We start from the raw sequence: 27,679 nt of genomic DNA on the forward strand, positions 1-27,679 counted from the left end.
TATTCTTCTCCATTCCTCACTAATTCCATTTTCTAGTTATTAGAACTTTAACTCAGTGTAAAATACTGATGAATAGTACTGATATTTAAACAATTTAGTCCTGTGCTAAATATTGAGGAATCTATGTAAAATGAAGCATGTCTATAAAACTAGCTCATAGGTGCACACACTAGGGCTGGAGAAAAGCATTTATGATGGACTGATTGAGGGGGGCCTTGAACGTAAATTGTTCTGTGCCTCTTTGGTGCCTCACTTCTCCTGTCATTCCCAATAGTGGAGATACAAGTGGAATATCTCCTAGTATTGATAGCAAGGGAAGGAGGAGAGATCCAATCTCACCAACTGACGCACTAATTCTCTCTGTATGCAAATCAGTGTTCAGGAACTAAGCCTTAATTCTTGTGGAGTTCAGCTGCCCTAGCAGAATGTGCAAAGACAGAGAAACTCTGGCACAATGAACTTACATGTACTCTTATACCTCCTTACCAGGCGTCTCCTGATGGACCAGCGTGGTGCTGGTGGCTTATATTAACCTTGTCCCTTGATGTGACCCGCAAGTTGGCCATCTTTTCTGACACATCCCTGAAGAGTCGACTTACTCAGCTGAAGAATATTTTGAATATGATTTTGGAAAGCAGCGAATTCAGCAGCTAGCTGTCCAGTGTCATCTTCGGAAGAATGCTATGGCACAGAAAGAGCAAATGAATTCTGTGCTGTATCCTCCACCATTTTTTCTTGGTGGGGTTGGGGTAAAGCCTTCAGTTTTTTGTTTTTCTTTTTGTTCTCTGTGTGCTGTAGAACTAACCCCAGCAATAGGCAAGGAATCAGTAAACTGAAACCATGTATGAAACAGTATCTAGTTCCATTAATGTTGGTATACTATCAACACACAGTCTTTAATTGACCTTGTTAGGCATAAAAGACAATAAGTCTAGAAGTGAAATCTGTCGTGCCACCTGACTGCCCTTCACCAAATGAAGAAATAGCTGATTCGCTAAGTATAAACACAGAGTCCTAGATTTTGGATTTTATCTATGAGTTATGTGCATGCTAGATATTTAGAAAATAAACATCTTTAGGAAAGGTTGTTACATTTGAGTCTTATTTACTGTTTTGTTACAGATGTGTTCATAGCCTTTTTGCGATTGCTAAAATGATCTTTCTGGAAGGCTTAAAAAATGGTTTGAACTGGATCCGGTCAGATTAGGACCTTGGAGACCCAGGTTTAAATTTTCCTTCTGCTGGGTGACCTTAGTCAAGAAGCGTAATGGCTTATTTACAATTTATACTTTTTAAATTAAATAAATATTTTATTTATGTACCACACTTTCCTGCTTGGCTCAGGGTAATTAACCACAGACTTTAAAATAATTATTCCCAACACAAGGTTTTGAGATTGACTACTTGATGATTAACTACAGGACTGGGAAGTATATGGGTTTGGGGAGAGGTGGTTAGGAGTATTTGGTAGGAGGGGGAAGCCAACGGTGGCTTACGTGGTTGACAATTTTGCTCCCTATGTAATTTTTCTGTGAGCAAATTCACTAAATAACCTTATAGAAGCCACTGTTTCTCAGCCTCCCACATGCAGTATTTATTTTTATTCCCTTAATTTATATCCCACCTTTCTCCCCAGTGGGGATCCAGAGCAGCTCACATAGTTCTCCTATTTTATCCATACAACATCCCTATGAAGTCAGTTAAGCAACTGGCTCAAGGTGATTCTGTGGCCTTCCCTAGCAGAAAGGGGAGTCAAACCTGGGGAGCCTCCCAGGACCTAGTATGGAATTCAAAACAGTACACCATCCAGTCTGAATGTAGTCATTTTCCTATGGGGAGCCTGATTATACCCTACCTCATAGAACTTTTGTAAGGATTACATGATCATGTATATGAAGTGCTCTGAACACTGAAAGTGCTATGTAAGTATTAAGTAGGGTTAATTATTAGTCCAAGATATCTAGAAATTACTGTTAGGATATAATTTGAATTAATCAGTCTCTCTGCCCATTTTGTCAGGCTTATATCAGTTATTTATTTTTCTGACATCCAGATGTCCTAAGAATCCGTGCATGTTCCCATGTGGCAATGTTACCTAGAATAGATTTGTCTCCTGAATATATGATGGGGGAATTAACGATATTAGGAGATTTGCTGAGTAAGAGTGGTAACCAGTGAGACTACCGCACTTTGCAATGTCAGATGTCTTTTAAAGGTTTGGGTCAATACTGGGATCATTTTCAGTGTGCAAACATTCCTGTCTAGGTCTGGAATTAAATACTTAAGCAGACCTTGGTGGATTTTTAGATAAGTTTGTGTGAGACAGTTGCAGCATCTCTGTTAGTATGTCTAACTTCAGATTCTCATGCTATCCATGGATATGTATCTATCTGTTCCATGTAATACAATCTGTTTAAAGGGGCAACCACTGAGACAGCTTGGTTGTTTTCAATTCAGCCTCATCTGTTAGGAAGAAAGAGACTATGGTACTAGGACAATTAGTGGTGAAGTCTCACTTGACTGTGGAGTTATAGGTAAGGAGGACATTCTGCCAGCAAGTAGTATGTGTGAATCTTTGTTACTTGCTGCTGCTACTGCTAGTTCCTGGTACTATAGGAAGTAGAAGCAAGTATCTAAATATGTATGCACAGCTTCCTATAAATAGGAAAGTGCCTTTTGGCTGGAAGCTAGAGCTCTGTCAGTTGTACCTCAATGAGGCATGAGGGCTCAATCCAGCCAGGCGGTGGATACCCAGCCAGCGGTCTGATTGACTTGGAAGAGGACAACGAGGGGGCAAGGACCCAACTGCATACGAAGAGGCATACAAAGCCCTGAAGCAATAGGAGGTGGAACACATAAAAGCTACGAGGACCTATTTAAATCCTCTCAGCTTCAGGACAAAGAGGAGGTGGTTGTGACTTCTCCTGTTTAAGAGTGGGGGCCAGAAAAGACACAAACACCCAGGTAAACATAATCCCCTCCCCTCCATGTCTGAGTACCTAGAAGCCCAGTCTCTACCTCCAGCTGCAAAGCAGAAGGAATCTCCAGCAGCTTGCTTAAATGTTTGTTGTATTTCTACACCACCTTTCTCGCTGTGGGAACCCAAAGTTTATATCATTCTCCTCTATTTTATCTTCACAGACAAGTCAAGCTGAGAGTATGTGACTGGCCCAAGGTCAACCAAGGTGTGTGACTGGCCCAAGCTTCCATGGTGTGAGTGGGAGTTTGAACCTGGGTTTCCAAGGTCCTAATCTGACACTTTAACTATTATATCACACTGGCTCTCCCTTTGCCAGGCTCACCTCTGCTCTGCTGCAGTACATGGCTTCTTTTGGCCACCCTTCCCTGTGGCAGGGGAGTGTGGCCCAAGCCTTTCGAACCCACTTTCATGTTAAATTCTGCGTGACTTCCTTCTTTTCTCTGTTTCAAAAACTGTAAATGCAGAAGGATGTGGAACAGCCTCTAAAAGAAGATTGCCCTCTTTCAGCTATATGATCTCTCATTATTCTGTGACACTAAGTGAGCTGTTCTTGGTTGAAAAGTGTTGTAATCATTCCATTTTGTCTGGAATTCATTTGAATTCCTTTGGTACCTTTAAAAAAATTCCCTGCTATTCTAATTATTTTTCTCTTGTCAAATTATATTTTCAGTGCAGCATTTATGTGCAATTGAATTTTAGCCATGCTGTCATTTCCATATGATCTTTAAAAGTTTCATGTTATGTACTTTGTTGCCTTGACCTGGCTTGCAAATATGTATGAGATATAGCCACTTTCTCCTTTTCTAGCTGATAGATGCTTGTGCAGTCCAAAACTAGTTGCATGTTTATGCCCTCATGAGATAGAGAGAATTAAAGTGGCAAGAAGCAAAGAGTATATGAAAAAATCATGCTGGGTATCAGTTACATTTTATACCTTGGGTTAAATATGACTCCTTGTTCATTTGAATGGGATTTATTCCATTTCTGATTTTGCAATGAAGTTTACTTCCACTAGGTGTCATTGTAGAACAGAACACTTTTCAAAGAAATTGTAGAAAACAAATTGAGGGTGCTAGCAGTTTATTAGTAAAGGAACTCCATATTTTGCTGTCCTTCTTATACAATATCACAGGTTTTGGGCTGACACATCAAGTCTTCTACCTCACCAAGCTCCAAAAGCTCTAGTTTTGCAGAAATATCTGCTTGAGTGCATAAGGAAGGAATATCGCATCACAAAATGTTTTTTAAAAATGAATAATTTCCCACTAAAAGTTTCTGATTTATCTGTCAGATAAAATAGCAAAGCTGCTACATAAGCATCTAGAGCAACATGAGATAGAATCATAGAATAATAGAGTTTGAAGGGACCTCATGGGTCATCTAGTCCTATTTCCTGCACTATGCAGGACACTCACAACCCTATCGCTCATCCACTGTAACCTGCCACCCCCTTAAGCCTTCACAGAATGAGCCTCTCCGTCAGATGGCTATCCAGCCTCTGTTTAAAAATGTCCAAAGATGGAGAACCCACCACGTCCCAAGGAAGCCTGTTCCACTGAGAAACTGCTCTGTCAGGAATTTCTTCCATCCCTCCGGAGCAAGAGAGACCAACTCTGCTCCATCCTCTATATGGCAGCATTTTAAATACTTGAAGATGGTTATCAAATCCCCTCTCAGTCGTCTCCTCTCCAGGCTAAACAAACCAGTCTCCCCCAACCTTTCTTCATACGTCTTGGTCTCCAAACCCCTCACGATCTTTGTTGCCTTCCTCTGGACACGCTCCAGTTTGTCTACATCCCTCTTCAACTGGGGTGCCCAAAACTGAACACAGTACTCCAAGTGTGGCCAAACCCGAGCAGAGTAAAGCAGTACTATCACCTCCCGTGATCTGGACACGATATTCTGTTTGATACAGGCCAAAATCCCATTTGCCTTTTTAGCCACCGAGTCACACTGTTGACTGATGTTCAATGTATGGTCTACTAAGACTCCTAGATCCTTTTTGCACATGCTGCTGCCAAGACAAGTCTTCCCCATCCTATATTGGTGTATTTGGTTTTCCCTACCTAAATGCAGAACTCTATATTTGTCCCTATTGAACTTCATTTTATTCAGTTTAGCCCACTTCCTAAGCCTATCAAGATCATCCTGTATTAGAACTGAAGATGGCGCCATAAAAAAAAGCTGGACTTCTGTTCAGCTCTTAAGCCATGCCGAGGGTCAGGAGCTTCTGCACCTGGCTGACCTGAGCAGATACGCAAATCTGCTCACCGGTCGCCCCAGGAACCGGGAACGGCATCCTGAGGGTCCTACAGATCCGTGGGGAGATAGGAAGACCTCCCTGGATTAATAGCGGCTTGTGCTCAAGGTCACGATGGCGTCTTTGTCGCAAACAACTTTACAAGCTTGAAACGACCAGCTGACCTTACATTCTTCCCAGACCATCATTTACCAGATCAACAGGAGCAGAAGCTGACAGAAGCTGGAATCTGCAACAGTAAGAATTGAAAGTTTTCTGGCTTTTCTCTCTCTTCTCCCACAAGCTCTTCCCTCCCCCCCTCAACCAATTCACAAGCGAATTCTTTCTTTCGCCGAGTGAGAGACTCCCAGCTAATTATACCCATTAACCAAACAAAGAGAGTGCTTTGAAGATTTATTGGTGAAAGTTCAGTGGGGGGATTTGACTTGATACGGAGATCGACAAACTGATAATTTGGGATCGCTCGTGCTCCCGCGAGACCTCACGAGACTTTCTGTTTATAGTTTGTGACTGCCTAGAACTATGGAAGAATTAACCAAGGCACAGCTTTTCCATTTGTTATGCAAAGGAAACTCAGAGATACTGAAAGCAGTCAATAAGCTGGAAAAGGAAATTCGTGGGACTAAGGGGGAGCTTTTGGATGGAGCCCAAGGTCCGGAGAGACCAGCTGATGACGTAGCTCAGCTAACAGTAAATCAAGTGAAACTTCAATGTCTGGAAGTTAATCAACTGGAGGGAGAGAGTGCCAGAGATGTAAAAACCCAAAGTACCTTTAAAGAACCTGGGAAAACAGATTCACAGAAGGAAAGTACCGAAAACCTGGAAGTCTATTCAGAGCAGGAAATGACTTGGATCAGCAAAATAAAAAGAGTCTATTCAAAAGCGACAGCAACTAGGAAGCTATCAGGAGATATTTCTGTGCGACCAGAGGAAGAGATCCAGATTGACAAAGGATTCAGAGCCCCCTCAAAGGCGATTACAAGCAAGAATCAAGTAAGAGATTTCTTTGGCCCTGACAGAAGGACAATCAGAAATACTCTACTATGGAAAAAAAACACAATTTCATTTTCTGCGACCACCTGAAAGATGAGCTGAACAATGGAGTATTCTCCTGGCTTCCTGTGGGAAAAATAGCAGTAGTAACCTTTAGGACAGGTCCAATATATGAAGGGAACTGACTTTATATCATTTAAGACAATAATAGAATATATCCTTATAATAGATTATACCCTCCTATGTATCAACAACTACTTTGTTAAGAAAGATGGTAATAACTCCTAGATCAGGATTAATATGCGATGGGAATTGAATATGTATGTTAATATGTATGCTAAAAGAGGATGACAAACCATATTTTATAGGCATTAACAAGACGACAGTAGTAATTCTTGGGTCAGGCCAATTTATGAAGGAGACTGACCTAATATCATTTAAGATAATAATAGAATGTATTCCTATAACAGATCATACTCTCATATGTATTAACAATCACTTGGCTAAGAAAAATGGTAAAAACTTCTAGATTAGGAATAATATGTGATGGGAACTAAATATCTATGTTAAAAGAGATGGCAAACCATATCAACTGGTCGCTTTTTCTTTACAACTTCTCTGTAAATGCTTTATATAATAATAAACAATAAAATTATTATTAAAAAAAAAAAAAGATCATCCTGTATTCAGTTGCTGTCTTCAGTTGTGTTTCCTACCCCTCCCAGTTTAGTATCATCTAATTTAATAATTTTTCCCTCTAAACCCTCATCCAAATCATTTATAAATATGTTGAACAACACAGGCCCCAGGACAGATCCCTGGGTAACTCCACTTCTCACTCTTCTCCAAGAGGATGCTGAATCATTAACAAGTACCCGTTGAGTACAATCTGTCAACTAGTTATTGATCCACCTGACAGAATTAGTATCCATACCACATTTTACCAACTTGTCAACAAGAATATCATGTGGAATCACTGGCAGTCTTCAAGCAAAGGTTGGATACACACTTTTCTTGGATGCTTTAGGATGCTTTGGGCTGATCCTTCGTTGAGCAGCGGGTTGGACTAGATGGCCTGTATGGCCCAACTCTATGATTCTATGAAATGCTTAACTGAAATCCAAATAAACTATGTCCACGGCATTCCCCTGATCCAGCATGGTAGTCACTTTCTCGAAAAAAGAGATAAGGTTGGTCTGACATGGTTTGTTCTTGCGAAACCTTTATTGAGTCTTAGAAACCATAGCTCTCTGTTCCAGCTGCTCAAGAACTGACTGACTGATGAATTATTCCAAAATTTTGCCAGCTACAGATGTCAAGCTGACAGGGCGATAGTTACCCAGATCCTCTTTTTTCCCTTTCTTGAAGATGGGGACAATATTTTCCTGCCTTCATTCACCTGGCACCTCCCCTGTTCTCCAAGAAGTGTCAAAAATAATGGACAGAATTTCAAAGATTACATCTGCAAGTTCTTTAATACTCTTGGATGCAATTCATCTGGCCCAGAAGACTTTGTTACATTTAAAGAAACTAGGTGTTTGTGGACTGCCTCAAACAGTGATCCTAGGCCACCATTCCCATCTCCTCTGTGTTACGTTTTTTCCACATTGAGCACTATTCCCCTCACAAGAGAAGACTGAGTAGACATAGGAGTTAAGCAGTTCAGCCTTCTCTTCATTTTCATGTGTTATAATTTCACTTTCTTGTCCTCGCAGTGGTCCTACCATGTCCCTACTCTTTTTCTTACTTGAAATATAACTAAAGAAGCCTTTTTTGCTATGTTTAGCACTTCTTTCTAGCCTATGCTCATATTGAGCTTTAGCATTTTGAACACTGTCCCTACAATTATTGGTTATTTGTTTATAGTCATCCTTGGTAATAAGGCCTTCCTTCCATTTCCTAAATGACACTTTTTTATTCCTCAAATCATTTGATAGCTGTTTATGGATCCATTACAGTTAATATAGAATTATTAACTTAGAGATGTTTTCAGGAACTTGTACGAGTGAATGAATCAATTGCTACAGGTGTAATGATTCTTCAGCTTTCCTGTTCTCAAGGCACTTCTCCCCTTGTAAGTCATCAGCTGTTAAGTAATCAGGTAACACACACTTGTGTGTAGATGAGTGGATTAGAACTAGTTAAGCAAGAGGGATTGGTGCTATTTAGTTTGTTCATAAACAAGCTGGAATCATGGATACATAGCAAAATGGCCAAGTTTATGGTTGATTCCAGATAATTTGGGATAGTGAGATCCATGTGGGGGAGTGGTAGATCCAAATAATCCTCTGTAAATGGAGCGGCAATAGGGCAAATGGGGTTCAGTTTGATTATATGTAAGATGATGTACTCCGGGGCAATACTTCCTAGCATTTATACATACACTGGTGAGGAAAGAGTTCTTATGAGTTACAGGGAATAGCTTAATGAAAACGTCTGTTGTATATACAACAGCAATGAAAAAGGCAAATTCTGTTCAGATTTTAAATATATATTTATACCCTTCTTCTCTTCCCATGTATGCTGCCCTAGCTGGCCATACCTGGTAGCAGCTGCCTCGGTGAGGCCTGGGCGGCCAGCCCAGATGGAGATAACGTTCAGGCCAAGTCACCGGGAGATAATAAGAACAACGTAGAGCCAGGCAAAGAGTAGTCAAACAGTCCGAAGGTCTGAGACCAGAAAGTGCGAGAGTTAACCATGCCAAATCACTTTACCAAAAGCTGTCGTCAGGTCCGAAGCCAGGGGGGTCAAGGATTAAGCAGCAGGTCATGATAGCAGAGCCGGTCCAGGGGGTAGTCGCAGAGATTGCTTCCACGCTGGCTAGCTGTTTCTGTCTCCCTAAATGCAGCCCATCTAATGAGGATGACTCAGCCCTCCTCTCCCAGCGTGAGTCCAGCTGAACCCCATCGCTTCTGACAGCTCGCCTGCAATCTCTGACTCCTTCAGCGTTCTGTCAGCCCGATACCTTTGGCTTTGTCTCAGATGTACAGCCACTTCTTCTGGGTCTGAGGTGTCCTCCTGTTGAGGTCTGTTATCTGCCAGCTGCCAGGAACATCCCTCCCCCGGGTCCACCTCATTACTCAGATCTGGCTGGGCTGCTGACCCTGGTTGCTCCGGCAACCCCAGGGAGCCGGGAGGCAGCAGCGGGGGTGTGACACCATGAGAAATTAAAGTGGCTTGCATTCTTCTACTCATCTCCATTTTATTCTCTCAAGAATGTAAGGTAGGTTAGGCTGAGAGAAAATGACTGGTCTAAAGTCAGCAAGCTTCCATGGCACATGGATTCAAACTTGGGTGACTCTGAGCTGTATAGAAGGGTAGTATAAAAAAAAAAATCATGGTCTAGTGTTTGAACCACTACACTGCTAGGGACTTTTAGTCAAGGGTGTGGAAACAAAATGGAGTGGAAACATTGTTTCCCTGTATAGAACTCATGGTGGGCTGATTTTACTGTGTATAGTTTTAGACACCATATCTCAAAAATGCTACTGTAGAATTGGGAAAGATCTATAAAAGGGCAGTTAAAATGACCAAGCAGTTTGGGCAGCTTCTCTACACCAAAATGTTAAGGAGCTTGTTGGCTTTCAGTTTAAAGAAAACATCATTAAGTGGGGACATAATAACATTATGCACGGGGTGTGAAATATATGGGTAGAAATTTTCTGCCTCTTGCTAGTGGAATTCAGCTTCACCTACTGAAGTTGATCAAGAGTAAATTCAGGATAAATAAAGTACTACATATCTCATAATTCATAATTGGAATGAACTACCCCAGGATGCAGTGATGGCCACTAATTTATGTAGCAATGGAAGAAAATTAGATAAATTCACAAAGAACTATGAGTTATCATAGTTATGAAATGAAAATGTGCAAAGACAGTAAATTTCCAACATAGTTCTGGGATGCAGCAAAAATTGCAGGTCTCTTAAGACTGACCTATTTGTGGGCCTCCTGGGGATAGTAGTGGCAACTATGTCCTATGCCACATAAACCATCAATCTGTTCTCAAACTTAAAAAATTGAATGAACCATGATGAAAGAAGAGCAGCATAGATCTCAGTAAGGCTTCCATCCAGTATCCTAGGTTGCAGAAGACAACAATATGCTTACACCGTAGATCATAGGACTGGTACAGGTTAGAGACAAAGCTGAAAAAGACCAGTTCATTTCATTACTATTGGCACATCCTTCAGACTGAGACACAACAAAACATAAGAAATATAAATTAACAGACATCTTGTACGATACGATATGATAACATTTATTGTATGTAGCCAAAGGCCATTACAAAACACAATTAAAACAATATGGCACAAATATCAATAAATAAAACAATATTTCTCCAATATTGTGTACCTAAAAATGTAAACATGGACTACTAAGTTACAATAAAAGGGATAAAATGGTGTGTCAAGGTGGAGGCTCCTGTAAAAATGCATTAGCTCGAATCCTCCTGGCAGCCAGAGCAAAAAGTGCCACCCTATATAAGATATAGGGGTCGACATCTGAATACAGATAGGTGACTTTGTTAAAATCAGAAATAGGGTGTGAGTTTGGTAATAACTTGGCAAGGAATTTGCCCCTGGGTTCGGAGTACAGGGAAGAAGCCAAAATATAGTGGGGCAGGTCCTCCACAGATGGATTTCCACATATACACATGCGTTGGGCTGTGGGTATTCAGAGATATCGCCCAGAGAGCATGGCTGATGGCATCATTTCAAACCGCAAAGATGTTAGGGCCATTCTAAGATTACGTGTTGTTATATTTACTAAATATGATGCTCTAGAATGGTCTTTTTTAATTGTTTTATACCATGGGGCTGATTGTGATAGCTGAATTGAAGAGTGGTCAATCAGTGAGTCAACTTTGAACACCCAATCACGTAAATCAGAAATATTGGCTGATGTATGCAGTAAGTCATCTGGTATGGTATAGCGTGAAAAAATCAGACAGAGTCCTGTCTTTGCTCAATAAGAGCTTAAAATGTTGATGGCTTAAAGAATCTAATTTAGTTGTGATGTCTTTCTTCCAAGATTTCAGAATAGCTAAGTGGGCACGGGCTTTAAGTGAGGGAAAACCAAGCTTTGCCCTCATCAGGGCTGCAGGGGACCCTTTTGGAAGAGCCAGGATACATCTGAAGAAAAGGTTCTGAATGGGCTCCAAGCTATTGTTTATTTGTTCTTGTATCTTTAAGGACATCTTGTAGCTTTAAGGAGGAGGTTAACTTTTCAAGCAGTTGACCTGCAAAGCCTGTGCTATGACCCTGGTCTACTTGAGGTCAAAAGCACATACTTGTGTGCAACAGTGTGTGGCTTGGATTTGTAGATGAAAGGATTCTGTGTGAAAAATGTGTTTTGATGCTTCACTTCTGCTGTAACCCAAATGCCTCAAAAGCATATCCAGCTAGCTCAACAGGGCTTGGATGAACATCCAGATGTGCTTATGCATCAGAAGCACATGGAAGGTTGATGTGGATCTCTCTGGATAGAACAGGGTATATTTACTGAAGTTACTTGCTTGGACAGTGCAGAACCTGGACTTTACAGTGTTGCCTTTGCTGAGAAATGTATTGAGGAAGTAAGATATATGTATATTTATGTATTCTATCTCCAATAAATTGACTTGGTTCTGAGTGACTGGTTCACCAGTTTCTCTTATACAGCATTTCACTGCCAATTTGCAACTTTTAAAGGTCAGTGCTGTAGGATTCTAAAGCCTCTCAGATTTTGAGTGGTTGCTTCTCCCCAAATACCTTGAAATTTTCTTTTCATGTACGAAAGGTCCAATAGCCAGTGCTTCAAAATGAGGCAAAATGAGCATTAAAAATTAGAAATTCACAGGCTGCCAAAGGCTGTCTCTTTGTTCTTCCACTTTAACTGTACTCTCAGCTCTTTTCTAATACAGTCAATATAAAACAGAGCGACACTTCCTCCCCGCAATGCCATGGGCTTGAAAAGTGCCTTTTAAAAGAATTAAAGAAAAATACAGTTTTCCATTCTTTCCCTGTATGAATCAGGCAAATGTTAATAGCATGATATGCTTGGTTGCTTATCTATAATTACAGTGAGGCCTCTTTTCCTTCCCTCTTGTCATACTCCAAATAAATTGCTTACGTTTTTCATACCAGGTAAGATGGAACACCCAGGTTCTTCTCAATTGCTAAAAAAGCATCCTACACATGAGGTGAGCTGAGGGGAAAGTAGTTTTGACAGGGATATTTGTTTCTTACTTTCTTGTCCTAAGTAAACTTGTTGGTGGAAAGTGATGTCAAATTGCAGACAACTTATGGCAACCTTATATAATCTTCAAGGCAAGAGATGTTCAGAGATGGTTTATCTTTGGCTGTCTTTGCACCGTAATCTCCTTGGTAATCTCCCATCCAAATACTAACCAGGGTGATTCTGCTTAGCTTCTGACATCATGCTAGCCTGGCCCATCTATGTCAGACCCTGACTATTTACCTATCCTGAATGAACCTATGGTAAGTCAAAGGACTTTGGGGATGCGTTATATGAATTTGTGGAGCAGATTGCTTTTCTTTAAATATATCTGAATCAGGGGAATGGGCAGGGAACAATTTGGGTTGCTGAATGACAAGGAGAGAAAGGATTGCTTATAGATGACTGGGAGATGGCAACGCATCCCTTGTATGTTCAAATGTCCATACAGGAACCACTGTTCAAGGTTTCTGAAGAGCTGGCTCAAATTAAAGTGATGATAAAATTCTAAAACTGCTGGACAAATAAAGGATGAATAGGATTCCAGAACTGGAGGGCATTTATCCAAGGATTCATAGAGTACTCAAATGTGAAATAATTGATCTACTAACCAGCTCATGCAACTTGTCACTAAAATCAGCCTCTGTACAAGAGAAACAAAAAGTAAAACAACAAAGGAAAAAAAGAATCTGTCCAATGGTTAATCAAAGTGTAAGAATCTCTGTTATCTCTTTATTTTCACTAAATGAGGATTCGTTTTGCCACTGATGGAAACACTGAAAACGGAGAATAATCTAGAGACCGTTTTGGCAGAGTCCAGGTGGAAATAAAGAGATAACAGAGAATCTTAAACTTTGATTAAGCCATTGGACATATTCTTTTAAACTTTGTTGTGTTTTTGGGATCGTCCACTTCTTGCAGCACAGAGAAATAAAAACTAGCAAATGTTACACTAGTTTTTAAACGGGTCTAGAAGGATCCATGAAATTACAGGCCAGTCAGCCTAGCATTTGTTCCAAGTAAATTAAGCAGAAACTGTTATTAAAGACAGAATTATTAAGCACATAGGAGAGCAAAGTCTGCTGAGGGAAAATCACCGTAAGGTCTACACAAGGATGTATTACCACAACTACCTTTTGGAGTTCTTTGAAAATCGTAACAAGGAAGTCAGCATGGATTTGTCTCTAACAGGTCCTGTCAGACCAACCTGGTTTCCTTTTTTGACCAAGTAACAGGTTTGCTGGATCGTGGAAATGCGGTTGATGTTGTTTACTTGGATTTTACTTGATGTCGTTTACTTGGATGTCGTTTACTTGGTTGATGTCGTTTACTTGGAGGGCTCCTGATTGGGCCCTCCGAGTGTCCATCCAGGGCCAAGCAGCCAATGGGGAGAAGCGCAAAGTGCCTTCCTATTGGCCCCTCACCAGGACAGACCAAAATTCCATTCACCCAGCCCAGTCTGGCTGCCAGTCTGCTCCTGACCTCCCCAGGGAGAGGTCAGTAGGGCTGCCAAGGGGGATGAGAACAGAGGCTTGGACAGGCTGAGCCAGCCCTTTTGCCCCAAGGCTGTCCTAACTGTCATGCTCAACTGTAACTTTGCCTCAGAACCCTGACAGAGTTGGCAGGAGGCTGCAGAGTGCTCCCCCTCCCTCCCTTCAGGCCTGCTGGGAAGAAACCTCTGACAGGCCCTGACTGAGAGGAGGAGGCCTTTACAAGAACAACGCAGGAGAGCCTCAGGGCCTTCCTTTTGAGTGGGGGGACTTTCCCCTTCTGCCAAACAGTTGCCTGACAGGGAAGCCACAGAAAAGCCCCTTCTCACTTAAAATACTGCTCTGCCCGGAGGTTAGACACAGCCAAGCTATGTGTCTTTCTTCTTTGCCACTCTCTGCAGATTTGAGGCTACTGCACAGCGTTATTCTGCAGAGGAAACTGGCTCTTTTGTCTCCTGTTTCATCTGCCCAACAACCCTGTGCAGTAGGCCTTAAGTCTTTCCATTCAACAACAACCTATGTGGGAGGCCTTAAATGTTTCTTCTCTACCACAACCCTCTCCAAAGTAGCCCTTTCTGCCTGGGGAGCTGATCTTTATACTCTGCAAGTGAGCTGTAATTCCAGGAGCTTTCCAGGCCACACCTGTAGGTTGGCTACCCCTGGGTTGGAAATATTTCTGGAGGTTTGGAGGTGAGACTTCAAAATCATACAATGCCTCAGAGTCCAGCCTTCAAAAGAGCCATTTTTGCCTGCAGTTGGTAGGGAGTGGTGCAGGAGTGTCCCTCCTGGCCTATGGGTTATGGCCAGCCCTTATCAGCAACTGTTTGTATTCTGGGGTGCAGACAGGCAGAACAGCATCAGTCCTGTGAGTCTGGAAAATGCAGGAAGATCTAAATAAATATTTACAGCCTGAAATTGTAAATAGAGAACAAGTAAATGTCTGGAGACACATAGTAACTGAAATAGTAACTGGCAAATAATCTTGGCCTGGCAAATTAAAAAAACAGTATAAAAAACCTTACTAAGGTCAAGACTGCTGTGCACAGACAGTCTTCCTCTTAGGGTTGTCAGCTTCCCTGTGAGGCTCGCTACCCCACCCCCCTCATAGGGAGTCTGCTATGGGGAGAGAAGGGGAAGCCGATTGGAAAATGCTTTGAGACACCTGAGGCCTGCTGGGTCACTGCGGCCCATTCCCAGTTCTCTTACAACCCCACATACCTCACAGGTTGACTATTGTGGAGAGACAAATGGAAAAGGTGTTTGTAAACCGCTTTGAGACTCCTTTGGGTAGTAAGCAATAGGGTACAAAAATCCGTTCTTCTAAGGAGCAACCATGAAAGAAGCATGTAGGCACATAACATTTTACCAACAGTGAAAATATGGGAGACAGAAGGAACAGGGTGGACAGCTGTGTACTGTGACTACCCCATGTGTATTAGGGCAGAGGGGCATTTGTGAATGTGGCCTAATTCACACAAGAAGGGAAAAGACGCAGAACTGGGGGAAATTGGTTACCATGTAATCTTCCCCTAAGAAGAGTCTTCAGTCTGATTTTCCCTTCACATATCGGAGGACATGGCTCTGGAAAGCTCGTCTGTAACCACTATGCCACAATTCCCAGAGGTCAGTCCTCTCCCCATTCAATGAACATTCCACAGCACACGTTCTTGACACCCATATCTCCACACCCATGCCCTCATTTGCCACCATGCCACCACAACCTCCCACACAACACACACGTTCAACCCCATGCCCTTACAGACTGGACAACTCCTCCCCTTCCTCTTCCCACTGCCAAGCTCTAGTGCCTGTTGTATTCTTGGAGACAACGGGCTTTGCCCCTAGTATAGAAATAAGATGGATAGTATAAGTTGTTAATACAAAGAACAATAAAATATAGTCTTCATTTATTACACTTAAACCCCCTCCATTAAGTGTCCCCTTTTAGTTAAGCTTTGAGTTTGGGCTGGGAGGCACTGTGGAGATATACTTAATAACATAGATTCAGCTTACATAGGAAATCTAAGACTCCACATTTACTGCACAATGATATGAACTTTTGCCAAAAACTTATAAACTTTTTCACATTTTCACCACATATGAAAAAGGAAACCTACTTTATCACCACATTTCCAACATTTGTTATCATAGTTTTTAGCAATTTTAGCTATCACTTTTGGTGTCACATACCACCTATAAAACATTTTATACTTCCACAGTTCTTGGGATTCTTCAACTAATTTTCTGTTGGCTATTAATGTAACCTTGTAGTGATTTCATAGAAAATTAGTTTTTTAACACAGTCGAAGAGCCTTCCTGACAGATATTCAACACCATATTTTCAGGTTTGAATTAAATACTTTGAACATTTCTTGTAGAACAGTTATGAACTTTGGCCCTATAACAATACACTAATAAAGTAAAAAGAGAGGGGAACCCGCCCCCACACTTTATCATGACATTTCCAGCACTTATAATTATATTGCCTTAAAAGAGTACAGAAGAAGAATAAAGAAAAGATTTCAAACACCTTGTTCCCCCTTCCCTTTACTTCTCCTTTCCCTTCCCTAATCTTCTTAAGGGGGTCTCATATCGAGGCTTACTGAACCTTGTTGTTCCTGTAGACTTATTTTCTGTCCAGTTAGACTTTGGCGTAGGAAGTGCAGTTGTACTCTTTTCTGCAGAATGTCGACTGATGGATCTTGAAGGATCCACCTCCTGGACTCCAATCCAAAATGTATCAGTACAATTTTTTTCCTGAGAAGCTCCTTTAAATTGATTACTTTCAATTTAAAGTAATCTTTTGGTTGATTCTTGTGTACTGTTGCTTTGAAATAGCTGCATGGGTTTTTAAAAAAGGTGTCCTTATCTGGGAAGTTATGTTTTTTGCGAGGACCCGACACCCCCTCTTCCATCTCCAAAATTTCAGATTTCTCTTCTGCTGATGATTTCCAACCTTGTTTAGTGCTGTCATCAACCACTGTTATTGGTCCATCAATCCTGTTAGAAACTTCTTCCTTGCCGTCTTGGATCTCCTTGAAAATATTCTTAAGCAAATCTTCTGTAAATGCTTTAAAATCTTGGGTTTGTTTCTCTATTAAATGGGCCATGCTTTTTAAGATAGACATGTTTTAGGCTTATAAGTCAGCAGCCAAGCTCAGACAATATTGCAAGTAGCCAGGAGAGGTCCTATACAGTCCTAGGCAAAACCAAAAGTCTGTTTAGTCCTCCAACTTTCTTCAGTGTACAATGAAAAAGGAACAAAAGACCAACAAACAGCACGAAGGTTAAAAACAGGGCAGTTCAGAACTAAAGCACTTGAACAGAAACTTTTCAGCAAGTTGAATTTAGTATAGCCAAAAAAGGTGTCCTTTAAGAGCTGGTCGCATATCAGAATTTCCTGGCACCATTAAATGACGTTTTGAAGTCAGTGAAGCCAATAGTATTGTCCAGGAGCAAAGTTCTCGCAAGATCTTCCCAATCACAGCTCTTATCTCCAGAAACCAAAACAACTGCTGTAAAAGCTCTAGCTAGTTAATCTAAGGCTTCTTCTTCTACTTAAGAAAATTAGCCTGCTCCATTGAGGTGGCTATGTTATTAAATGCTCAGGCAGAGAAAGGGGGAGGGAAAGAGAGGTGAAAAGCAGCCCGGCGCAGAGCCCAGCTCAGATTTATTACTTGCTGTTGTTTATAAGAGCATTGATTAATGACTTTCATTGAGGCTTCCAGAAGCTGTACTCCACCCAGTCCACCGCATTCACTTGCAGTAAATAAATCGTAGAAGAGGGTTAAAGCAGTTTCATTTAAGAGAGAAAGAAAGAAAAAAAAGTCCAAGAAAGAAAATGGCCAGTCGTCCTCTTGCCCTGAAATGCTGACAGCCTGTAATCCGGGGAGATGAACTCCCTAAAGGATTGGGGACGGCCCCAAGAGTTCACTAGGACTTCCTGGGTAGAAAAAGTGAGATGGGGTTTGCGTACCCCTCCTCTTTTCTGCCAATTGCTTCCACAATTGACCCCTCTCAAGCTCCAGTTATTGCACTGCAGTCCCCTCAGGACGACATCTTTAGCCACACCCTGATTTTAGTAAAGCTTTTGATAAGGTTCCGCATGATGTTCTGATAGATAAATTGAAGGACTGCAATCTGGATTTTTAGATAGTTAGGTGGATAGGGAATTGTTTAGAGAACCGCACTCAAAGAGTTGTCAATGGTGTTTCATCAGACTCAAGCGAGGTGAGTAGTCGGGTACCTCAAGGCTCGGCGCTCAGACCGGTACTTTTATCTATAAACTTGATGAGAGGGACTACTCATCAAGTTTGCAGATAACACCAAATTGGGAAGACTGGCAAATACTCTGGAAGATAGAGACAGAGTTCAACGAGATCTGAACACAATGGAAAAATGGGCATATGAGAACAAGTTGCAATTTAATAAAGATAAGTGTAAAGTTCTGCATCTGGGTCAGAAAAATGAAAAGCATGCCTACTGGATGGGGGATACGCTTCTAGGCAAGTCTGTGTGTGAACGAGACCTTGGGATACTTGTGGATTGTAAGCTAAACATGAGCAGGCAGTGTGATGCAGCGGTAAAAAAGGCAAATGCCATTTTGGGCTGTATCAGCAGGGGCATCACATCAAAATCACAAGATGTCATAGTCCCATTGTATACGGCACTGGTCAGACCACACCTGGAGTACTGAAGAAGAAGAAGAAGAAGAAGAAGAAGAAGAAGAAGAAGAAGAAGAAGAAGAAGAAGAAGAAGAAGAAGAAGAAGAAGAAGAAGAAGAAGAAGAAGAAGAAGAAGAAGAAGAAGAAGAAGAAGAAGAAGAAGAAGAAGAAGAAGAAGAAGAAGAAGAAGAAGAAGAAGAAGAAGAAGAAGAAGAAGAAGAGTTGGTTCTTATATGCTGCTTTTCCCTACCTGAAGAAGGCTCAAAGCGGCTTACAGTCGCCTTCCCATTCCTTCCCATTCCTGTGTGCAGTTCTGGAAGTCTTACTTCAAGAAGGACATAGATAAAATTGAAAGGGTACAGAGGAGAGCAACGAGGATGATCTGTGGCCAAGGGACCAAGCCCTATGAAGATAGGTTGAGGGACTTGGAGAAAAGGAGGTTGAGAGGGGACATGATAGCCCTCTTTAAGTATTTGAAAGGTTGTCACTTGGAGGTTGTCACCTATCTTCATAGAGCCTCTTGTGGCGCAGAGTGGTAAGGCAGCCGCCTGAAAGCTTTGCCCATGAGGTTGGGAGTTCAATCCCAGCAGCCGGCTCAAGGTTGACTCAGCCTTCCATCCTTCCGAGGTCGGTAAAATGAGTACCCAGCTTGCTGGGGGGTAAACGGTAATGACTGGGGAAGGCACTGGCAAACCACCCCGTATTGAGTCTGCCATGAAAACGCTAGAGGGCGTCACCCCAAGGGTCAGACATGACTCGGTGCTTGCACAGGGGATACCTTTACCTTTACCTTTACCTTTACACTTGGAGGAGCGCAGGATGCTGTTTCCGTTGGCTGCAGAGGAAAGGAAGTGCAGTAATGGGTTTAAACTACAAGTATAACGATGTAGGCTAGACATCAGGAAAAAAAATGTTCACAATCAGACTAGTTCAGCAGTGGAATAGGCTGCCTAAGGAAGTGGTGAGATCCCCCTCACTGGCAGTCTTCAAGCTAAGGTTGGATACACACTTTTCTTGGTTGCTTTAGGACAGGGGTAGTCAACCTGTGGTCCTTCAGATGTTCATGGACTACAATTCCCATGACCCCCTGCCAGCAAATGCTGGCAGGGGCTCATGGGAATTGTAGTCCATAAAGGTCTGGAGGTCCACATTTTGACTACCCCTGCTTTAGGATGCTTTGAGCTGATCCTGCGTTGAGCAGGGGGTTGGATTAGATGGACTGTATGGCCCGTCCAACTCTATGATTCTGTGATTCTCTGAAGCTTGTGCATAAAAGTGATTTAATAGACATGCTGGATCAGAACTGTGGTTCATTCTAATAGTTGGACGTCCAAAGATTTGGACTTACAAAAGATTTTGACAAGTTCTTTCCAAAGACTACTAAGTTATCCCATGACATAAAAATGTTAAAGAGAGAAAAAATCAGCAGGAATAGATGGACAGTTCTTGCATTGCCGGAAAAGTGAGCTGTGGGGTTTCATAAGTTCAGTACTGGGAGCAGTGCTACATTATTTTTTCATACTAGGGGCAAAGCCCGTTGTATCCAAGAATACAATGAACGCTAGAGCTTGGCAGTGGGAAGAGGAAGGGGAGGAGTTGTCCAGTTTGTAAGGGCATGGGGTTGAATGTGTGTGTTGTGTGGGAGGTTGTGGTGGCATGGTGGCAAATGAGGGTATGAGTGTGAAGATATGGGTGTCAAGAACCTGTGCTGTGGAATGTTCATTGAGTGTGGGAGAGGACTGACCTTTAGGAATTGTGGCATAGTGGTTACAGATGAACTTTCCAGGGCCATGTCCTCAGATATGTGAAGGGAAAATCAGACTGGAGACTCTTCTTGTCAGGATCAGTGCTTGCTCTCTGCCATGAATCTTTATATTAGCCTGAGTCTCTCCATGTTTGCTTAGCCTTACTTTTACCTTTCGCTTTTGGGTCTCTGTGTAACCTCGGCCCATTATATTTAGCTGTCTGCCTGAAATCGAAACTTGTCTGCTGTACCCTGCTATCATGATTTGCTGTGAACTATTTGTCTTTTGAACCGGCCAGCAAGGCCTGCTCTTTGTAACAAAAACAGTTATCTTGTCAGTGAGCGCCGGGCAGCCCAAGGACGTGTGAAAAGTAACACTCCCTGGTTTATTGCACCTGGTGCTCCTTCCCCCCTCCCTTGGGAACCTTCAAGTTTTGGGCGAGAGAATTCTCTTGAAAAGGGTCTGCAAATGTATTAACAGGCAGATTTGACTTCGCCAGTTTAGGTGACTGATGTAACTCATCAATAAAACTTTCTTTTCATAGAAGTCCATTGTGAGTTCTTACTGCACTTGACATAAAGTCAAATCTCACAACACCTTTCACCTGAAACCATGCAGGACAAAGGTTCTCTTTATACTGATCAGGAAGACGAGGGTGAGATGTACGCGTGTGACATCCAAGATGATTTTGCGGCATCGGGATCCCTCGGCCTGAGCGGAGCCTTCGGGATGGCGAAGGCCCTGAGCGACTTCACCCAGGGCACGCTGAGTTCCTGGAGCAGCATGTCACGGACCATAAGCGGCTGTCCAGATACGACCGGCCGATGGGTGACAAACTGTGGCCCGAGAACCTGCCCGTGGGGGTGCCAGACCGTGGGACGGCGGTGGCTCTGGAAGTCCAAGAGCTGCAGGCTCAGATGAGCCATGTGGGTGATTGGCTGCACTCGGTGTCTGGTGAATTGGGGCCGGATTCCCAGCATGAGGCGAGGCACCTCCTCCGGGATTTACAGGCAACCGCTGGGCGACCTGGAGTGCGGCGATCCTCTGGGGCACAGTCAGCTCTCAGAGACCACAAGGCGGTGGCGGCAGGTCCCTCTGCTGGGATTGGGGCCAGGATCGGGTCCCACGGCACCCAAGCGGTGGCGCATCACTCCTCCTCGGAAGATGAGGAAGCACCTGTACAAGGCGCCGGAGCGGCCGGCGGAGGAGCGGAGCCGCCGGCGGGAGCACTCGAAGGGGGATATGGAGACGACGGCAGAGATAGTGGGGGCCAAGGTGCTGGAGCTGGAGCGGCGGCGGCGGCTGCAGCAGTGGCTGCAGCAGCGGCTACAGCAGTAGCAGGCGTGGGAGCAGGGCGAGGAGCGCGCCTGCGAGACAGAGAAGCCAGGCAGCAACCAAGGGGGGCAGCTCACGACTGGGCAAATGCCCCACCAGGCAGGTTGCCTCCTCAGCTCCGGGGCGCAGAGATTCGCCGAGCCTACTGTTTTAAGACCCGATTCACAGGGGACCCCGTGGCATTCCCGGGGTTCCTGGTGCATCTCCAAGCGTACATGATGGATGTGGGCTTCACCTTCCAAGATGATGCTGAATGCATCTGCTTCCTGGGAGACTGCATGAATGGTAAAGCAGCGAAGTGGTTCATCGACCTCTACTGCTACAATCCCAGGGTGGTGCAGAGCTATGACCATTTCATGAGGGCAATGCACCAAATGTTTGTGGATCCGTTCGAGTGCGAGATGGCAGAGAGCAAGGTCAAGGCAATTAAGCAAGGGTCACAGACGGTGGCTCAATACTCCTGGGAATTCCGGAAGTTGGCCGCGTCGGTATCGGAATGGACCGAGCCACAGCGCGTGCAAGCGTTCCATGAGGGCCTGAATGAGAGGTTGGCTCGAAAATGCCTGCACCTGGACGACCCGAAGACCGTGATGGGCTGGGTGCGCTTGGCTGGAGACGTCAAGCATCGGCTGCTGTTGGCGGTGGGGCTGGATGGCAGAAAAGGGAAGGCGGCCCCGAAGACCTCCACACCCAAAAAGCCAACCCAGAAGGGGAAGGTGGATGCAACGGAATGGGCCCGTCGCCGGGAGAAGGGGCTGTGTCTGGGATGTGGCCAAGCCGGGCACTTCCTTGCACAGTGCTCGGCGAAAAAGGCAGCAGCGGCCGCGGGTGAGGGCCGCCCCAAGGGAAGCACTGGAAAACCGCGACCAAGAAAGTCATTCGATCCTTGCTGCCCCGTCCACCGTGTATTCCAGTGACAGCAGTCCGGTGGGAGAATCGAATTCGAGTGAGCAGTCGGGAAACGAAGGCGACCTGCTGTAAGAACGCCCTGCCAGCAGGTCCTGGTCAGGGGCAAAAGTTCGGTGAGTGATTCCCCTTTAGTCCTCCTACCGGCCACCTTAACTGACTCAGACTCTGGGAAGCAAGTGGGGGTCAAGTGCATAGTGGACTCGGGCTGCACCAAAACTTTGGTGAGCCCCACTATGGCCGAGACTTTGGGGGTGGGCAAAGAGCCATTGGAGAAACCCTTACGCATCAAACAGCTGGATGGGAAATGTGCCCCGGGGGGGAGGCAACCGTTAAGACGCTCCCCATAGAACTGGACATTGACCAATACTGGGAGCGAATTCAACTGGTGGTGGCCCCCCGCTCGGCTTTCCCGTGTGTCCTGGGGTTGGATTGGCTGCGGGAACATGATCCCACAGTAAAGTGGAAGACGGGGTCGGTGAGGTTCTCGGATCCGGGCTGTAAGCGTCACCGGCGGCCCACGCTGACTGCGGGGCCAGCCCCCGTCATGGTGGCAGTGGCGGAGGCGAGGGCTAGCGATTTGCCAAGAGAGTATCGGGACTTTGGGGACGTTTTTGCAGAGACTGAGTGTAATCAACTGCCTCCCCATCGCAAGACTGATTGTGCAATTGAACTTAAACCGGGGGAGCCACTCCCAAAAGCCAAGCTTTATTCCATGAGTCCCAGGGAAATACGTGAATTGAGGGACTTCTTGGACAAGAATTTGGCGCGAGGTTTTATCAGACCTGCCACTTCCCCATTAGCTGCGCCTGTTCTTTTCATAAAGAAGGACGGCTCTTTGCGCCTCTGCATGGATTACCGAGGGTTGAACACGGTTTCCACATGTAATGCCTATCCCTTGCCCCTCATCAAGGATTTATTGGGACATTTGGGGAGGGCAAAAATATTCACGAAGCTGGACTTGCGGGAGGCCTACTACAGAGTGCGTATCAAGAAGGGGCATGAGTATTTGATGGCATTTAACACATCTTTGGGCCAATTTGAGTACACTGTCATGCCGTTCGTCCTCGCCGGTACTCCGGGCGTGTTCATGAATACGATTAATGAGATTATTCACGATTTATTGTAACAAGGGGTCCGGGTGTACATTGATGACATTCTGGTGTATTCAGACAACCTTGCTGAACACGTGTCTTTGGTCAAGGAGGTGCTGCGGAGGCTCCAACTGTTTGCTAAACTCTCCAAGTGCAAGTTCCACCGTGATTCTGTGGAATTCCTGGGGTTCCGTGTTTCAAGTAAGGGTATAGAGATGGACCCGGGGAAAGTAAAAGACTTGTTAGCATGGGAAACCCCCAAAACACGCAAACAGCTCCAGAGCTTCTTGGGGTTCGCCAATTTCTACAGAACCTTTATCCCCAACTTCGCCAATTTGGCCCTCCCCCTAATTGACTTGTTGAAAACCAAGGACGGGGGAAAAGCAGCAAAGCGCCCGGGTGCCCCGTTGAACTGGACTCAGGGCTGTCAGGGAGCTTTTGACAAATTGAAGGAGTTGTTTACCTCTGAGCCCATGCTGGCGCATGCAAACCCCGCTAAGCAATTCACGGTCCAAGTGGATTCCTCGGACGTAGCAATGGGGGCTGTGATCCTGCAAGAAGAGGGGAATGGCAAGTTGCACCCCATTGCCTACTTGTCAAAAAAGTTTTCAGGCCCCAAAAGAAATTGGGCAATTTGGGAGAAGGAGGCTGCAGCTGTCAAATTGACCCTAGCCACTTGGAGACACTGGCTGGAGGGGGCGGCAGTCCCGTTTGTGGTCTGGACTGATCATAAGAACTTACAAGCTCTCAAACAGCCCCGTTTCCTGTCCGCCAAGCAAATGGGGTGGGCGGAGTTTTTCTCCAGATTCAATTTCACTCTCAAGCATCTGCCGGGGAAAATGAACTTTTTGGCAGATGCGCTCTCGCGCCTCCCCCAGTAGAACAGTAAGTGCGACCCATTGGTGGACATGGTGTTCATGCCCGCCCGGTTGGGATTGGTAGCCATGACGCGCAGCAAGGCGAAGGGTGGGATTCCCGTCCCTGGGGGTTAGGTCCAGAAGGACGTCCTTTCTGATGAGGAGTTCCCGGCGGTGCACTCATCGCTAGAGGAGAAGGATGGCCTGTTTTTGAAAGACAATCGCTTATACGTCCCCAAAGGAACCAGTGGGGAGGTTTTAACGTGCCATGATTCCAAGTCAGCTGGCCACTTTGGATTCGTAAAAATCCTGCACCTAGTCCGGCGGCATTACTGGTGGCCCGCTCTGCGGGTAGATGTGGAGAAATATGTCCAGGGGTGCCCTGTGTGTCTCACTTCTAAATCCATGGGGGGGGGGAAGAAAAAGGGGTTGCTCCACCCGCTGCCTACACCGTCTTGCCCTTGGTCAGACGTGACAATGGATTTTATAACTGACCTGCCCCTGAGTCATGGAAAAAATGTGATCTGGGTAATTGTTAATGCTTTCTCCAAGCTGGCATCCTTGTTTATCACCCACGTATATAGACTACACGGAATTCCTAGGAGGCTGCTCTCGGATCGTGGCTCCCAGTTCGTTGCCAAGTTCTGGTGGGAGCTTTTGAAACTTCTGGGGGTGGAGCAGGCGCTTACCTCTGGGTACCACCCTGAGTCTAACGGCCAAACGGAAAGGGTGAATCAAATCCTGGAACAGTACCTCCGTTGCTTTATTAACCACCAACAAAATGACTGGGTGTCTTTACTCCCGCTAGCCGAGTTTCCTTATAATAATGGGGTTCATGTGTCTACTGGGGCATCCCCTTTTAAGGTGATCTATGGCATGGATCTTTTGGCTGTACCCACTTAGGAACTGGCCTCCTCAGAGGCCCCGGATATTCAGAAATGGGCGGGAGAGATTTCCAAAGCCTGGCCCACAATTATTTCCTTTCTGGACGATGCTAAACAGGCTTACAAAGCTCAAGCTGACAAGAAGCGGGCGGCTAACCCGTCCTGGGTGGTGGGGGATCAGGTCTACTTGTCCACGAAGAACCTTCACTGTCAGCAGTCCCGCAAGCTGGGGGCCAAATTTGTGGGGCCGTTTCGTATTACCAAACTGATAAATGATGTGACAGTGGTACTGGCTCTGCCTAAGACTTATAGGAATGTGCACCCCATTTTTCATTCCAGCCTGCTGAAACGTGCCCCTCTGCCGGACACCTGGCACCCTCCCCGGTCATCACCTGTTCCAGTTTTCATCGATAAGGAAACACACTATGAAGTTGACAAAATCTTGGACTCCCATATACACAAGGGTCACCTCCAGTATTTGATGGAGTGGAAAGACTTCCCCATGGGGGATAGGGAGTGGGTGTGGGCCTCTGATGTCAAAGCCCCTCGGCTGCTCCGCGCCTTCCATCGTGCCTTTCCTTTATGCCCTAAGCCTGTGGATGCGGGATGAAGGGTGGGGGGTCCTTTTTGGAACGGAGGAATGTCAGGATCAGTGCCTGCTGTCTGCCATGAATCTTTATATTAGCCTGAGTCTCTCCATGTTTACTTAGCCTTACTTTTACCTTTCACTTTAGGGTCTCTGTGTAACCTCGGCCCATTATATTTAGCTGTCTGCCTGAAATCGAAACTTGTCTGCTGTACCCTGCTATCATGATTTGCTGTGAACTATTTGTCTTTTGAACCGGCCAGCAAGGCCTGCTCTTTGTAACAAAAACAGTTATCTTGTCAGTGAGCGCCGGGCAGCCCAAGGACGTGTGAAAAGTAACACTCCCTGGTTTATTGTACCTGGTGCTCCTTCCCCCCTCCCTTGGGAACCTTCAAGTTTTGGGCGGGAGAATTCTCTTGAAAAGGGTCTGCAAATGTATTAACGGGCAGATTTGACTTCACCAGTTTAGGTGACTGAAGTAACTCATCAATAAAACTTTCTTTTCATAGAAGTCCATTGTGAGTTCTTACTGCACTTGACATTTCTTAAGGGAAGATTATATGGCAACCAATTCCTCCCAGTTCTGCGTCATTTCCCTTCTTGTGTGAATTAGTACACAGGTGTCCACCCTGTTTCTTCTTTTCCATTTTTTTACTGTTGATAAAATGTTATGTGCCCACATACTTCTTTCATGGTTGCTCCTTAGAAGAACGGATTTTTGTACCCTGTTGCTTACTACCCAAAGGAGTCTCAAGGCAGTTTACAAATACCTTTTCCATTCGTCTCTCCACAATAGTCAACCTGTGAGGTATGTGGGGTTGTGAGAGATCTGAGAGAACTGGGAATGGGCTGCAGTGCCCCAGCAGGCAGGTGTCTCAAAGCACTTTCCAATCGTCTTCCCTTTCTCTCCCCATAGCAGACTCCCCATGAGGAAGGTGGGGTAGCGAGCCTCACAGGGAATCTGGCAACCCTAAGAGGAAGACTCTCTGTGCACAGAGACTGATGTTGATCTGTCTGCCTATCTGCGTCCCAGAATACATACAGTTGCTGGTAAGGGCTGGCCATAATCCATAGGCCAGGAGGGACACCCCTGCACCACTCCCTACCAACTGCAGTCAAAAATGGCTCCTTTGAAGGCTGGACTCTGAGGCATTGTACAATTTTGAAGTCCCACCTCCAAACCTCCAGGAATATTTCCATCCCAGGGGTAGCCAACCTCCAGGTGGGGCCTGGAGAGCTCCTGGAATTACAGCTCACCTGCAGAGTGTAAAGATCAGCTCCCCAGGCAAAAAGGGCTACTTTGGACAGGGTTGTGGTAGAGAAGAAACATTTAAGGCCTCCCACGCAAGTTGTTGTTGAATTGAAAAACTTGAGGCCTACTGCACAGGGTTGTTGGGCAGATGAAGCAGGCAACAAAAGAGTCAATTTCTTCTGCAGAATAATGCTGTGCAGTGACCTTGCGAAGATGGAAGAGACATGGTTTGGCTGTGTTCAACCCCCGGCCAGAGCAGTATTTTAAGTGAGAAGGGGCTTTTCTGTGGCCTCCCTGTCAGCCGTTTGGCAGAAGGAGATATCCCCCCAAAAAGGAATGCGCACCCCCATGCCCTGAGGCTTAACTGTGTTGCTCTCAGAAACATCTCCCTCCCCTCAGTCAGGGGCTGTTAA

At 44.8% G+C, this 27,679-nt stretch overlaps 1 protein-coding gene across 4 annotated transcripts in view; it reads left to right on the forward strand.

Moving 5' to 3' along the window:
- LOC143832287 (LON peptidase N-terminal domain and RING finger protein 3-like) overlaps positions 1 to 26,550 on the forward strand; it is a 133,847-nt gene extending 107,297 nt beyond the window's left edge. Inside the window, exons 12-13 of one of the 4 annotated variants that reach the window (XR_013229184.1) lie at positions 490 to 3,185; positions 25,768 to 26,550. Coding sequence is in view for 3 of the 4 variants with exons in the window: in XM_077326497.1 (XP_077182612.1) it covers positions 490 to 654 (165 nt within the window). In the remaining variant the exon portion in view is untranslated. Of the gene's footprint in view, positions 1 to 489; positions 15,026 to 25,767 lie in introns of those variants that run through there. The other 3 variants (XM_077326497.1, XM_077326496.1, XM_077326498.1) reach the window with 3 other exon arrangements.
- The last annotated feature ends 1,129 nt before the right edge of the window (positions 26,551 to 27,679 follow it).

This window comes from Paroedura picta, chromosome 3 (assembly GCF_049243985.1).
Source record: "Paroedura picta isolate Pp20150507F chromosome 3, Ppicta_v3.0, whole genome shotgun sequence".
NCBI lineage: Eukaryota > Metazoa > Chordata > Lepidosauria > Squamata > Gekkonidae > Paroedura > Paroedura picta.